Here is a 14,850-nt window from a genome sequence, read left to right on the forward strand (position 1 = left end):
CATTCTCTTCTCTTTTCTGCCCTGTAGGTGTGAGGTATAAATACCCTCCTAGGGGAGTGGTCTCCTCACAATAAACTTGGACACAGAAGATAGAGGATGAAGGGGATGGTTCTGCAAGGATGTGACCTTCTGCATTGGTGATTGGACTTATCTCTGAGGCCTTCAGTGGAGCAGGAGAGATCAGGAGGATCCAGAACATATATCTTCAGGGGATCCAAATATCTTCAGGGGATCCATATATCCTCAGGGGATCCAGACTCATATCTTCAGGGAATCCATATATCTTCAGGGGATCCAAATATCTTCAGGGGATCCAAATATCTTCAGGGGATCCAGACTCATATATCTTCAGGGGATCCATATATCTTCAGGGGATCCAGACTCATATATCTTCAGGGGATCCATATATCTTCAGGGGATCCAGACTCCTATATCTTTAGGGGATACAGACTCCTATATCTTCAGGGGATCCAGGCTCATATATCCTCAGGGGATCCATATATCCTCAGGGGATCCAGACTCATATATCTTCAGGAGGATCCATATATCTTGGAGAACATCTGTAGGAATTTGGAACAATCTCGAAGGATGTATCAAGGTCTGGCAATGACTGCTAACCATGGACCCCCATCATATGAAGGGGCTGGGGGCTTCATGCACAGTGCTGCTGCTACCTCTCCTGTCTATGTCCCCACCACCAGGGTGTCCTCCATGATCCCCAGCCTCCCATACCTCCAGTCCAGTGCCCACACTCAGCAAGGGAGCCCGGTATCTGGGCACAACATGTGGGCACAGGCGGGGGCAGAGAGCTCAGCCTACAGCTCTAGCACCCCTCACCAGCCTGTGTCCCCCCGCTTTGCCTTCTCCTCCAGCCCCCCTATCAGTGCAGCCTCCTCCAGAGAGGTCTCCTACAGCAGCCCCCTGGCCATCACCACCAATGGAAGAGACCAATACGGCAGGGGTCTCGGTGCCTCCTACTCCAGCCCATACCAAGCCTATGTCACCCAGGACATGGGTGCTGCCTGGACTACTTCTCCATTCGATAGTTCTATGCTACACAACCTGCAGAACAGGGGGGGACCTGGAGCCACAAGACACCCCAATATAGGTAAGACCCTCCTCTATATGTTACATCTATGTTCAGTCCACATGGGACAAAATATTAGGGATTATTTACATGTCTATGGATTCAATAGGGATATTTGTTTACATGTCACTGATCTATCTATCTAATATCTATTTCTATTTATTTATATCTATCTATCTATCTAATATATATGTACTGCATTTATCTATCTAATATCTATCTCTATTTATTTATATCTATCTATCTTATATCTATATTTATTCATATCTATATATCTATCTATCTAATATATATGTACTGTATTTATCTATCTAATATCTATTTCTATTTATTTATATATATCTATCTATCTATCTTAGATCTATATATGTTTTTATCTATCTCATATCTATATTTATTCATATCTATCTATCTATCTATTTATTTCAATCTCATATCTATCTATCTATCTATCTCATATCTATCTCATATCTATCTATCTCATATCTATCTATCTCATATCTATCTATCTCATATCTATCTATCTATCTATCTATCTATCTATCTATCTATCTATCTCATATCTATCTCATATCTATGTATATCATATCTATCTATCTCTCTATATATCTCCCATATCTATCTATCTATCTCATATCTATCTATCTATCTATCTATCTCATATCTATCTATCTATCTATCTCTCTCTCTCTCTCATATCTCTCTCTCACTATCTATCTCATATCCATCACATATCTATCTATATCTCCTATCTATCTATCTCATATCTATCTATCTATCTATCTATCTGCTGCTTTTTTAATGAATTTATCTATCTATTTATCTATCTATTTATCTATCTATCCATCTATTATCTATCTATCTATCTATCTATCTATCTATTTATCTATCTATCTATCCATCTATTATCTATCTATCTATATCACACATTTGTAATTTGAAAACTGATCAATTGATATATTGTCGGGATAATTCCTAATAATCGGTAGTTGATGTTCTGTCTGATATAAACACATCTCTAATATATTTTAATGTTTTGGTCACTGATATAATTAGTTATTATTTATAATTTTTATTAGTCATAACCAATCTCATTATTCCCATAACAATATATATATTCATGTTGTTTCTATTATAGTGGTTTTGCGTAAATAAAAGACATGTTGTCACTTGTAGGAAGCAGAAATGACTTTCGTGTTGTTTTATAGATAATAATCTGTGATCATTAATTACATTAGTGTCCTCCAACCTCTGCCTCCACATCTGCTGCAAACTACAACTCCCAGCATGCCCTGGCAGTCATAGGCTGGAGAGGCAGGGGTGGGGGATTACTGACCTATTGTTTACCATCACTAATATAATATACATACAAGAATAGGATTATTATCTCAGTAATTATATGTATAAATGATCACAGATTAATACATGGGAATAATACATTCACTGAGAGCTGACAATGTCATCGATAGATCAGTGTAATATACAATATTCTCTTATACAATGTCATCGATAGATCAGTGTAATATACAATATTCTCTTATACAATGTCATCAATAGATCAGTGTAATATTGTATTAGACTATATTCTCCTATACAATGTCATCGATAGATCAGTGTAATATTGTATTAGACTATATTCTCCTATACAATGTCATCGATAGATCAGTGTAATATACAATATTCTCTTATACAATGTCATCGATAGATCAGTGTAATATATTGTATTAGACTATATTCTCTTATACAATATCATCGATAGATCAGTGTAATATATTGTAATATAGAATATTCTCCTATACAATGTCATCGATAGATCAGTGAAATATAGTGTAATATACAATATTCTCTTATACAATGTAATCGATAGATCAGTGTGATATATTATAATATAGAATATTCTCTTATACAATATCATCGATAGATCAGTGTAATGAAGTGTAATATAGAATATTCTCTTATACAATATCATCGATAGATCAGTGTAATATAGTGTAATATACAATATTCTCTTATACAATGTAATCGATAGATCAGTGTGATATATTATAATATAGAATATTCTCTTATACAATATCATCGATAGATCAGTGTAATATAGTGTAATATACAATATTCTCTTATACAATGTAATCGATAGATCAGTGTGATATAGTGTAATATACAATATTCTCCTATACAATGTCATCGATAGATCAGTGTAATATAGTGTAATATACAATATTCTCCTATACAATGTCATCGATAGATCAGTGTGATATATTGTCGTCCAGTAATTTAGTAGTGGATATTCTCCTATACAATGTATGGGAATGTATATCTGGCTATATTGACCCTGTGCTGGGCTTTGTGCACTTGTTACATTGTGGATGTGTGAGAGATTGTATGAAATCCAAGTGATAGTTCACAGCCCCCCATGTTATCATGTAGGTGATAGAATACAAGACCCCCAGTCTCTACATTGTCAGATACATATCAGGATGACACTGATACATCTGATCAGTCAACAATGTAAATGTACAACATATATGTGATCAATAATCAGTTGTATCACTGACTATAGAAATACTCAGAGACATTGTCAGATAGATAGGTAGATATATAGATCGATATGAGATAGATAGATGTGAGATAGATAGATAATATAGATAGATATGAGATAGATAGATAGATAGATAGATATGAGAGAGATATGAGATAGATAGATATGAGATAGATGTGAGATAGATAGATAATTAAATAGATAGATATGAGATAGATAGATAGATATGAGATAGATAGATAATATAGATAGATATGAGATAGATAGATAGATATGAGATAGATATGAGATAGATAGATATGAGAGAGATAGATAGATAGATATGAGATAGATAGATATGTGATAGATAGATAGATATGAGATAGATAGATAGATAGATAGATGTGAGATAGATATGAGATAGATAGATAGATATGAGATAGATAGATATGTGATAGATAGATATGAGAGATAGATAGATAGATATGAGATAGAAAGATAGATATGAGATAGATAGATGTGAGATAGATAGATAATATAGATAGATATGAGATAGATAGATAGATATGAGATAGATAGATATGAGATAGATAGATATGAGAGAGATAGATAGATAGATATGAGATAGATAGATATGTGATAGATAGATAGATATGAGATAGATAGATAGATAGATGTGAGATAGATATGAGATAGATAGATAGATATGAGATAGATAGATATGTGATAGATAGATATGAGAGATAGATAGATAGATATGAGATAGAAAGATAGATATGAGATAGATAGATATGTGATAGATAGATATGAGATAGATAGATATGTGATAGATAGATAGATAGATATGAGATAGAGAGATATGTGATAGATAGATATGAGATAGATAGATAGATATAAGATAGATATGAGATAGATAGATATAAGATAGATATGAGATAGATAGATATGAGATAGCTATGAGATAGATAAATAGATATGAGATAGAAAGATTAGATATGTGATAGATAGATAGATATGAGATAGATAGATAGATAGATAGATAGGAGATAGATATGAGATAGATAGATATATTAGATATGTGATAGATAGATAAATAGATAAATAAATAGATAGATATGAGATAGATAGATAGCTATGAGATAGACAGATAGATAGATATGAGATACATAGATATGAGATAGATAAATAGATATGAGATAGAAAGATTAGATATGTGATAGATAGATAGATATGAGATAGATAGATAGATAGATATGAGATAGATAGATAGATATGAGATGGATAGATATGAGATAAATAGATATGAGATAGATAGATAGATATGAGATGGACAGATAGATAGATATGAGATAAATATGTTCTGGTTTCTTCTGGGATTGTCATTGGACTTCAATAATAAAGAGCCTATTAATTGATAAGATTGTCCTGGATTGTCCTGGCAGGGAAGGATTCATGGGTTTAAATAATTAAAAGAGAAAATAATCTGAAAGTGGGAGAATCTGACTGCTGCAACAGCTCCACCTATCTGCCAGTGCTGGTAATAGCAATCTGTTCTAGAATTAGACCACAATTCTTATAAATTATAATATTTTTCCAACACTTTCCACAATTCTCAGGTACAGATAAATATGAGAAAGGTGGCAGAAAGTGGGTTCAGAGATGAGTAGAACAGACAATAGTCACTTAAATCTAAAATCAATAAATTTGCTGCAAAATTGATCTCTACCCTATGGACATTTGTGCTGTAAGTCATAAATGGGTTATTTTCATGCCAAAATTATTCTGATGGCAATAACATAGGTAAAGGTGTAGGATGTATTAGAATGTAACATTGATCATTTATTGCTATTATTATCTATAATATCAGAAAATACCTTATTGGCCAAGGTTTATGAGGCTCTGGCTGTTCCTGTTTTCTTTGCTTATTTCCCATTTTCTGTTAAAATCATTAACTTGTATTTATTTTCCCATAAATTAAACTCAAATTGCAAAGCAATGAACTGGACATGTAGGAAGATGTTCCCATTATTGTGTTATCGCCTTTGAGCCCTGAAAGGAAGGATAAGGTGGATTTTATGGCCTTGTCGTTGATCTGAATTAAAAAAAATATATTTATCTAGGATTTTATGGCTTTATCCAAAGTCTGGATTTAAAAATAGATATTGTGTAGGATTTTATGGCCTTATGAAATGTTAATGAAAAAAAAAAAATCTAAGATTTTATGGCCTCATCCAATGTCTGATTTTTTTTTTTTACCTTTTTGTTTTAATTTTTTTTAATTATTTTTCTTTATGTTATAAAATGTCAGAATAAAAAAAATCTAGGATTTAATAGCACATCAAGGATCTTATTTTGACTACAATTTAATAACCTCAGAACTAATATATATATATATATATATATATATATATATATATATTTCTATAGCATTTCATTATTAATCACTTTTCAGATAAAAAAAACTATAATCTTATCAAATAAAGTAAAAAAAGTTTAAAAAAAATTGTTATATTATTATTATTATCATCAATAATAATATTATATTGTTTATGATTATATTTTTATATCTTTATATATGTTAGTTTTATTATTATTAATAAAATGTAACAAAATATTCAATATATAATCATTAGTAATAATAACAATAATAGTAATAATATATACATATATCATAGTTTTAAATAATATATCTATATATAATATTAGTTATTATATATTGTTGCCTATTTTTATAAATCTTTAATTTGATTTTAAATATTGCCTTCTTATCAAATATTAACATGTAAAAAAATATATAGGCTTGAGAAAGGCCTCATGGCGAGGCTGAAACGTCGCATTTTGTACCTTGATAGGTAAATAAAAGACACATTTTTTTCGCCGCTTTAATTTCTGATAAAAAAAAATATAGATGTATTTTAGAGCCCTTATAAAAACAGTTTTTTTTTCCTGGCCACAAAATAATTTTTTAACCCTTTATGTGACACCCTCGTTGACCTTCTACTGTGTAATAAGCCTGCTCTCACTTAAATACTGCATATCTTTCAACGACATTGTTTGTTTGCCTCCAGCTGTAGCAAAACGACAACTCCCAGCATGTCTGGGCAATGCTGGGAGTTGTCGTTTTGCAACAGCTGGAGGCACATCAGTTGGGAAAACACCGCTCTAAGAGGAGGCCAGAGTTTTTAAATTTAACTTAAATTAAATATTTTTTATATATAAAATATAATAATAATAATAATATATATATATACGTATGTGTGTGTATTTGAATTTTCTTTTTTAAAGTAACTTTTTTAATTTTGTATTTGTATTATTAAAGGTATAGTAAAGGTATAGTAATATTTTTAAAATTTGAAGGCTACATCTTAATACTAAAGGAGTTTAGGAGTTATGTGGACCTTTTTTTTTTTTCTTTTTCCTATACAACGAGCTACCATTTAGACATGTCATTAGGTTCAACGGAGTTCAGGTCCATGTTTCACCCATGTGATCTAGAGTACTTAGTCTAATTGCGGCTGCTGAATCATTGTTTTATGCTGGCAACTTGGGGATTAATGGGGTGTGAAAGTGGCTGGCTCTTCTACTTTCAAAGGCAAAAAAACAATATAAGTTTGTTGTAACAACAAGTCTACCCTAGTCCCCCCCTCAATGTCTTTCTTCGATGGCAGGCCAGTTTACAAAGGGGCCGTCTGGGGTCATTTGGATAATTGTTGTGTATTGTTACAATCCACAAACAATGCCAGTTAAATCTAATTATGTTAATCCAGGTCTATTAGCAATAGAATGGACACCGCATGGTGGGTCATGTAAGCACCTGGTAGATCAACATCTGGCCTCCAATGATGTTGCAGGTTGTAGTCATCTTCAAAAAGGGAGGGGGGGGGGGGTGGCGGTAATAAACTCATATAGGTGCATTCAATGCAGTAACGTCCCAAATGAAAACTCTTAAGTTCATCAAAATATATAGTCTTCATTCCTTTGTGACCACCATATGCGTTAGAGAAAAGTCGTCGAACCTGAATTTTTTAAAATCAATATATATTTTTTTAAATTAAAACTTAAATTGACATTTAAATAATATATTTCAGTTTAAATACATATTAATCATAAAATATAAATGTAAAGTTTTCTCAGTTACAATAGGTGCAATAAACAGCTACATTTCAAAATGATTGATTAAAGCAAATAAGTAAAAAAGTTAAACAGAAATGATAAAAAATATAAAAGTAAAGTTGTAAAGTTTTCTCAGTTAGAATAGGTGCAATAAGAAAAAAATATATATGACAATAGGCAGCTACATTCCAAAATGATTAAAAGAAATAAGTAAAAAAAAAAAAAAAAAAAAAAAGTTGAACAGACATAATAAAGGCTATTATATTATACCATAATAATACATAATAATAAACAACAGAGAATACGTTAATAATCATAAAAATATAAATGTAAAGTTTTCTTAGAATAGGCACAATAAGAGAAAAAATTATATATATATATATATATATATTTTTTTTTTTTATTATGCCTATTCTAACTTAGAAACTTTACATTTATATTTTTATGATGATTTTTTATTCTGATTTATGCGTTTTACAGCTATAATTAAAAAAAGTTTATTATATCTGTTCAACCTACTTCTTTTATCATTTTGGTATTTTGCTGTTTATTGTCATACATATTTTTCAGTTATAATAGGTGCAATAAGAGAAAAATTATATTTACGTATGACAATACATAGCAAAATACCGACATGATTAAAGACATAAGTTGAACAGATATAATAAATGTTATTGGATGTTATCTCTAAAGTGCCCAAATAATAATAGAACAACTAATAATAAAATAATGAAATACAAATAAAACTTGAGAAAAGAAAGAGAAGAAAAAAAAAATTACCAATAGTAAGGAAAACAGGAAAAAGAAACTAAATAAAAATAACAATGGAGCAATATGAGGACAAAAGGTCAAAAATTATGGATATAATGTCATTTTAAGTATTAAAGGGGTACTCAGCCTCTAGACATCTTATCCCCTATCCAAAGGATAGGGGATAAAATGTCTGATCGTGGGGGGACCAGCCGCTGGGGACCCTACAATCTCGGCTGCGGCACCCCTGTACATCAGCAGCACAGAACTATGTTTGCTCCGTGGCTGATGAAGGGCAATACAGGGGACAGTGTATCGTGATGTCACGGCCCCACCCCCTCATGACATCACGGCCCTGCCCCCTCGATGCATGTCTATCAGAGAAGACTCTGGCTTGGCTAGTATGAGGTAGTTTTCTCCCTTTTGTGGCAAGGCTAATTTGCATCTTCCCCCCCCCCAATGCCTGTACTGCTCAGTACCCCCTTCATGGTGTTCTTAAAAGTGTTTTTCAACAACAAATTTGAAGCTTTATTTTAAATAAATGAATTATTAACTATTTTGAAAAAATTAGAGAGGAGGATTAGCCTACTGCCCATCTATCAAAAGGGGACAGCAAACATTGGGATCTTTTTTATCTGGTGTAATGCTGGTTATACACATTACAAGTAAGTTGAGTTTCGTTCGATCAGCCGACCATGTACAGGAAACTATGGGGGAGATTCATCAAAACCTGTCCAGAGGAAAAGCTGCTGAGTTGCCCATAGCAACCAATCAGATCGCTTCTTTCATTTTTCACAGGCCTTTAGGCCTGTGAAAAATGAAAGAAGCGGTCTGATTGGTTGCTATGGGCAACTCAGCAGCTTTAGGCCTGTGAAAAATGAAAGAAGCGATCTGATTGGTTGCTATGGGCAACTCAGCAACTTTAGGCCTGTGAAAAATGAAAGAAGCCATCTGATTGGTTGCTATGGGCTACTCAGCAACTTTAGGCCTGTGAAAAATGAAAGAAGCGATCTGATTGGTTGCTATGGGCCACTCAGCAACTTCAGGCCTGTGAAAAATGAAAGAAGCGGTCTGATTGGTTGCTATGGGCAACTCAGCAACTTCAGGCCTGTGAAAAATGAAAGAAGTGATCTGATTGGTTGCTATGGGCAACTCAGCAACTTTAGGCCTGTGAAAAATGAAAGAAGCGATCTGATTGGTTGCTATGGGCAACTCAGCAACTTTAGGCCTCTGAAAAATGAAAGAAGCGATCTGATTGGTTGCTATGGGCAACTCAGCAGCTTTAGGCCTGGGAAAAATGAAAGAAGCGTTCTGATTGGCTGCTATGGGCAAATCAGCAACTTTAGGCCTGTGAAAAATGAAAGAAGCGATCTGATTGGTTGCTATGGGCAACTCAGCAACTTTAGGCCTGTGAAAAATGAAAGACGCGGTCTGATTGGTTGCTATGGGTAACTCAGCAACTTTAGGACTCTGAAAAATGAAAGAAGTGATCTGACTGGTTGCTATGGGCAACTCAGCAACTTTAAGACTCTGAAAAATGAAAGAAGTGATCTGATTGGTTGCTATGGGCAACTCAGCAACTTTAGGCCTGTGAAAAATGAAAGACGCGGTCTGATTGGTTGCTATGGGTAACTCAGCAACTTTAGGACTCTGAAAAATGAAAGAAGTGATCTGACTGGTTGCTATGGGCAACTCAGCAACTTTAAGACTCTGAAAAATGAAAGAAGTGATCTGATTGGTTGCTATGGGCAACTCAGCAACTTTAGGCCTGTGAAAAATGAAAGAATCGATCTGATTGGTTGCTATGGGCAACTGCGCAACTTTAGGCCTGTGAAAAATGAAAGAAGCGATCTGATTGGTTGCTATGGGCAACTCAGCAACTTTTCCTCTGGACAGGTTTTGGTAAATCTCCCCCTATGACTCTTCTAATACCAGATATTGGGGCAGAGAAGGGTCAGGAGTGTTGGATTTCAGTATGACTTAGGCCCCTTTCACACTACAGCCATCATCCTGCTTTTTTACTGCCGTTACTTTACAATAACGGATGAAAAAAAACAACAAAAAAAAAAAAACGGATGCAATAACTGGTAATAAAGGATGATAACTGATGACCATCATCCGTTATTTTTTATGTTTTTTTTTCTTTAAAAAACCTGATGTTGTTCAACTGTTATCATCTGTTTTTTTTAAATCAGGTTTTTAACCCTTTTTTTTGTAAAGCTCTATTGAGCGTGCTCAGTACAAAAACCTGACAATAACTGATGTTCTTTTTTAAACATCCGTTTCCCATAGACTTCAGTGTTAAATGTTAACGTCCGTTTTTTCGCCGTTTTTTTTGCCGCACCAAAAATCTGTGCATGCACCGTCTTTTGTGCTGGCAAAAGTAACGGACATTAGTAAAAACAGACGTACCTGATGCAAAATGATGTTCAAAAAATCCCATTGACATGAATGGGATTTTTTGACGCAGTTTTCAGGACTTTTTGCCGGGAATAATAATGGAGGGTTTTTACAGGAGGATACCTGTAGTGTGAAAGGGGCCTTATTATTTTGTTCTTAGGGAAGTAAGCCATTGCAAGAGGTGTCTGGCAGCGTCTTTATGAATGAATGAATGAATATATATCAGATTCCGAATGTATGCACACTCGACCAAGCTGAGCATGCATAAGTATATCATTTGGATTTCTGGTTGCCACCTCGTTATTATGTATCCTATGTCTACTCATGCTGAATTTAACAATTTAACCTTTCCTCATACATATACCTTTTACTACTCCTATTGGATTTCAGTATGCCTAAGTCTTTTGTTCATGGGGAGGTAGGCTATCACCAGAGGTGTCTGGCAGCATCTTTCTCCCTTTTCCTTATAATGTATGAATATATATCAGATTGAGAATATATGCACACTCGGCCGGACTGAGCATGCATGTGTATAGAATTTGGATTTCTGGTAGTTACCTCTTTTTTATGTGTCCTGTGTGTTCACACGCTGAATTTAACCTTTCCTAATACATATACCTTTTACTACTCCTATTATATTTCAGCATGCCTTATTCTTTTTGTTCATGGGGAGGTAATCTACCACCAGAGGTGTCTGGCAGCGTCTTTCTCCCTTCATTCCGTAAGGTATGAATGCAAATGAGATTTAGAATATATGCACACTCGGCCAAGCTGAGCATGCACGTGTATATAATTTGGATTTCTGGAAGCCACGGATTCTTTATGTGCCCTATGTCTACCTCTACAGCAGCACATAGTAATAAGCGCTCATAAAAAAAAAAAAAAACTATACACTCCATACCATCAAAAGACTGTACTTCCATATCGTGAATCGGTTATCAATGTCCCCGGCAATAAAAAAAATCAATGATAATGACAGGAAATGACCTCGCGGAGGGTTTCAATGGAATCGACACTTTCAGGATTCAGTAGCAAAGTTCACGCAGTCCTGCGATGGATAAAAGCGAAGGATTATAATAATAATAATAATAATAATAATATATATATATATATATATATATATATATATATATATATATAAAAATAAAGCTTAAAGTTTGTATAATAATAATAATAAAAAAAAAAATAATAATAAAAAAATATATATATGTATATATATATATATATAAAAGCTTAAAGTTTGTATTATAATAATAATAATAATAATAATAAAAATCCTAATAATAATAAAATAATAATGATAATAATAATAATAAAAAAAAAAACTAATAATTGCTGACGGTGAATTGGAATATTCTTACTAACACAGTGTTTCCCAACCAGGGTGCCTCCAGCTGTTGCAAGACTACAACTCCCAGCATGCCCGGACAGCCTTCGGCTGTCCAGGCATGCTGGGAGTTGTAGTCTTGCAACAGCTCGAGGCACCCTGGTTGGGAAACACTGGTCTGGAAACTAACTTGTTGCAACAATAGTGTAACAGATAATATTTGTAAACACCATTCCAAAATGTATCAGTCTGGAGTGCAGAGGATTGTCTAGACTGGATACATTTGTATCAAACCATCACCATTGAATGGTATTAGGTCTATATGGGTTTTCAGCCTCCTGGATGAATTTTTCCATTCACTGACAGCAAGCAGAGATCTGGAAAGTCTACTGTATATGTCTAAATCAGTGTTTTTCCAACCAGGGGGCTTCCAGCCGTTTCAAAACTACAACTCCCAGCATGCCCACAGCTGTCAGCCTTTGGCAACAGCTGGAGGCACCCTGGTTGGGATACACTGGTCTTAATATTGTAATTGTAACAAAACCTTCAGCTCTGAGACGTATCAGGTCTACTGCATAGGTCTAAATTAGTGTTTTTCCAACCAGGGAGCTTCCGGCTGTTGCAAAACTACAACTCCCAGCATGCCCAGACAGCCATTGGCAAGAGCTGGTGGATCCCTTTATTGGGATACACTGGTCTTAATATTTTGTAATTGTAACAAACCCTCAGCTGCGAGACGTGTCAGCTCTACTGTATATGTCTAAGTCTTTGTTTTCCCAACCATGGTGCTTCTAACTGTTGCGGAACTACAACTCCCAGCATGCCTACTCAGCTAGGCATGCTGGGATTGGGATTGTAATTGTAACAAACCCTCAGCTGTGAGATGTGTCAAGTCTACTGTATAGGTCTAAATTAGTGTTTCCCAACCAGGGAGCTTCCAGCTGTTGCAAAACTACAACACCCAGCATGCCCGGACAGCCGTTGGCTGTCCGGGCATACTGGGAGTTGTAGTTTTACAACAGCTGGAGGCACGCTGGTTGGGAACCCGCTGCCCTATAGCCCCAATAATGTTGAATTCAGTCTTCCTTGGCAGGGAAGAGGTTATCTGCACACTTTGCCCGATCAATAGAGAACCGCAGTATTTATCCCTGTGTATTTATTAGCCCGCGGCCGCCACATTTTCGCAGCAGATCGATAGCGACTCGTCGTGGGTTAATTATAATCGCTAAATAAACGCAACAAGTCTCAAAGTCCAGGCCGGGCCTTCCAACGTTTCAGGAGACTTCAGAGGGCACAGCCAGGGAAGCTGCATTGATCTGAACCCGCCTGTCCCCGTCCTCAATGATGTCCTTATCTCAGGCCCTGACTATCTAATAATGGACGGCACTTCAGATAAAAAGTTCAACCAATTCATTCCCAACAGGCGCAAGTCATTTCTCTCAAATACCTTCATGTCAACCAGTAGATATAAGAGCATACCAGAGATACATAGATAGGTAAAAGCTAGACTGAAATAGTAAAAAAAGATAGATATGAGATAGATAGATAGAGAGATAGATATGAGATAGATAAATAGATGGATAGATAGATAGAGAGATAGATAGATAGATATGAGATAGATAAATAGATAGATAGATATGAGATAGATAGATAGATAGATAGATATGAGATAGATAAATAGATAGATAGATAGATATGAGATAGATAGAGAGATAGATATGAGATCTATAGATAGATAGATATGAGATAGATAGAGAGAGAGATAGATATGAGATATATAGATAGATAGATATGAGATAGATGATAGATAGATAGATAGGAGATATATAGATAGATATGAGATAGATAGATATGAGATAGATAGATAGATATGAGATAGATAGGAGATAGATAGATAGATAGGAGATAGATAGAGAGAGATATAGATATGAGATATATAGATATGAGATATATAGATAGATAGATAGATATGAGATAGATGATAGATAGATAGGAGATATATAGATAGATATGAGATAGATAGATATGAGATAGATAGGAGATAGATAGATAGATAGGAGATAGATATGAGATAGATAGATAGATAGGAGATAGATAGATATATATGAGATAGATAGATATGAGATAGATAGATATGAGATAGATAGATAGATAGATATGAGATATATAGGAGATAGATAGATAGATAGATAGGAGATAGATAGATATGAGATAGTAGAGGAGGGAAGCAGCACTCCTGCGATGAAGGTGAGGCTTGACAAAGGCAGCGGGAGGCTGCCTTTGGAGTAAATAAAGACATCACTTTATTTCACCAGCCTGGAGTGCCACTGCTTCTACTTTACTAGATATGAGATAGATAGATATGAGAGATAGATAGATAGATAGGAGATAGATACGAGATAGATAGATATGAGATAGATATAAATGAGATACATAGATAGATAGATAGATAGATATGAGAGATAGATATAGATAAATAGGAGATAGATAGGAGATAGATAGATATGAGATAGATAGATAGATAGATAGATATGAGTTAGATAGATAGATATGAGATAGATAGATAGATATGAGAGATATGAGATAGATATGAGAGATAGATATGATATATAGATAGATATGAGATAGATAGATATGAGATAAATATGAGAGATA

At 34.3% G+C, this 14,850-nt stretch overlaps 1 protein-coding gene across 3 annotated transcripts in view; it reads left to right on the forward strand.

Moving 5' to 3' along the window:
• Window positions 1-14,850, forward strand: part of GATA4 (GATA binding protein 4) — a 123,945-nt gene that overhangs the window by 90,988 nt on the left and 18,107 nt on the right. For all 3 annotated transcript variants that reach the window (XM_056563843.1, XM_056563844.1, XM_056563841.1), the window contains exon 2: window positions 28-1,108. In XM_056563843.1, the coding sequence (XP_056419818.1) occupies window positions 589-1,108 (520 nt within the window). In that variant the 5' untranslated portion in view covers window positions 28-588. The remainder of the gene's footprint in view (window positions 1-27; window positions 1,109-14,850) is intronic.

Source organism: Hyla sarda, chromosome 3, assembly GCF_029499605.1.
Source record: "Hyla sarda isolate aHylSar1 chromosome 3, aHylSar1.hap1, whole genome shotgun sequence".
Taxonomy (NCBI): domain Eukaryota; kingdom Metazoa; phylum Chordata; class Amphibia; order Anura; family Hylidae; genus Hyla; species Hyla sarda.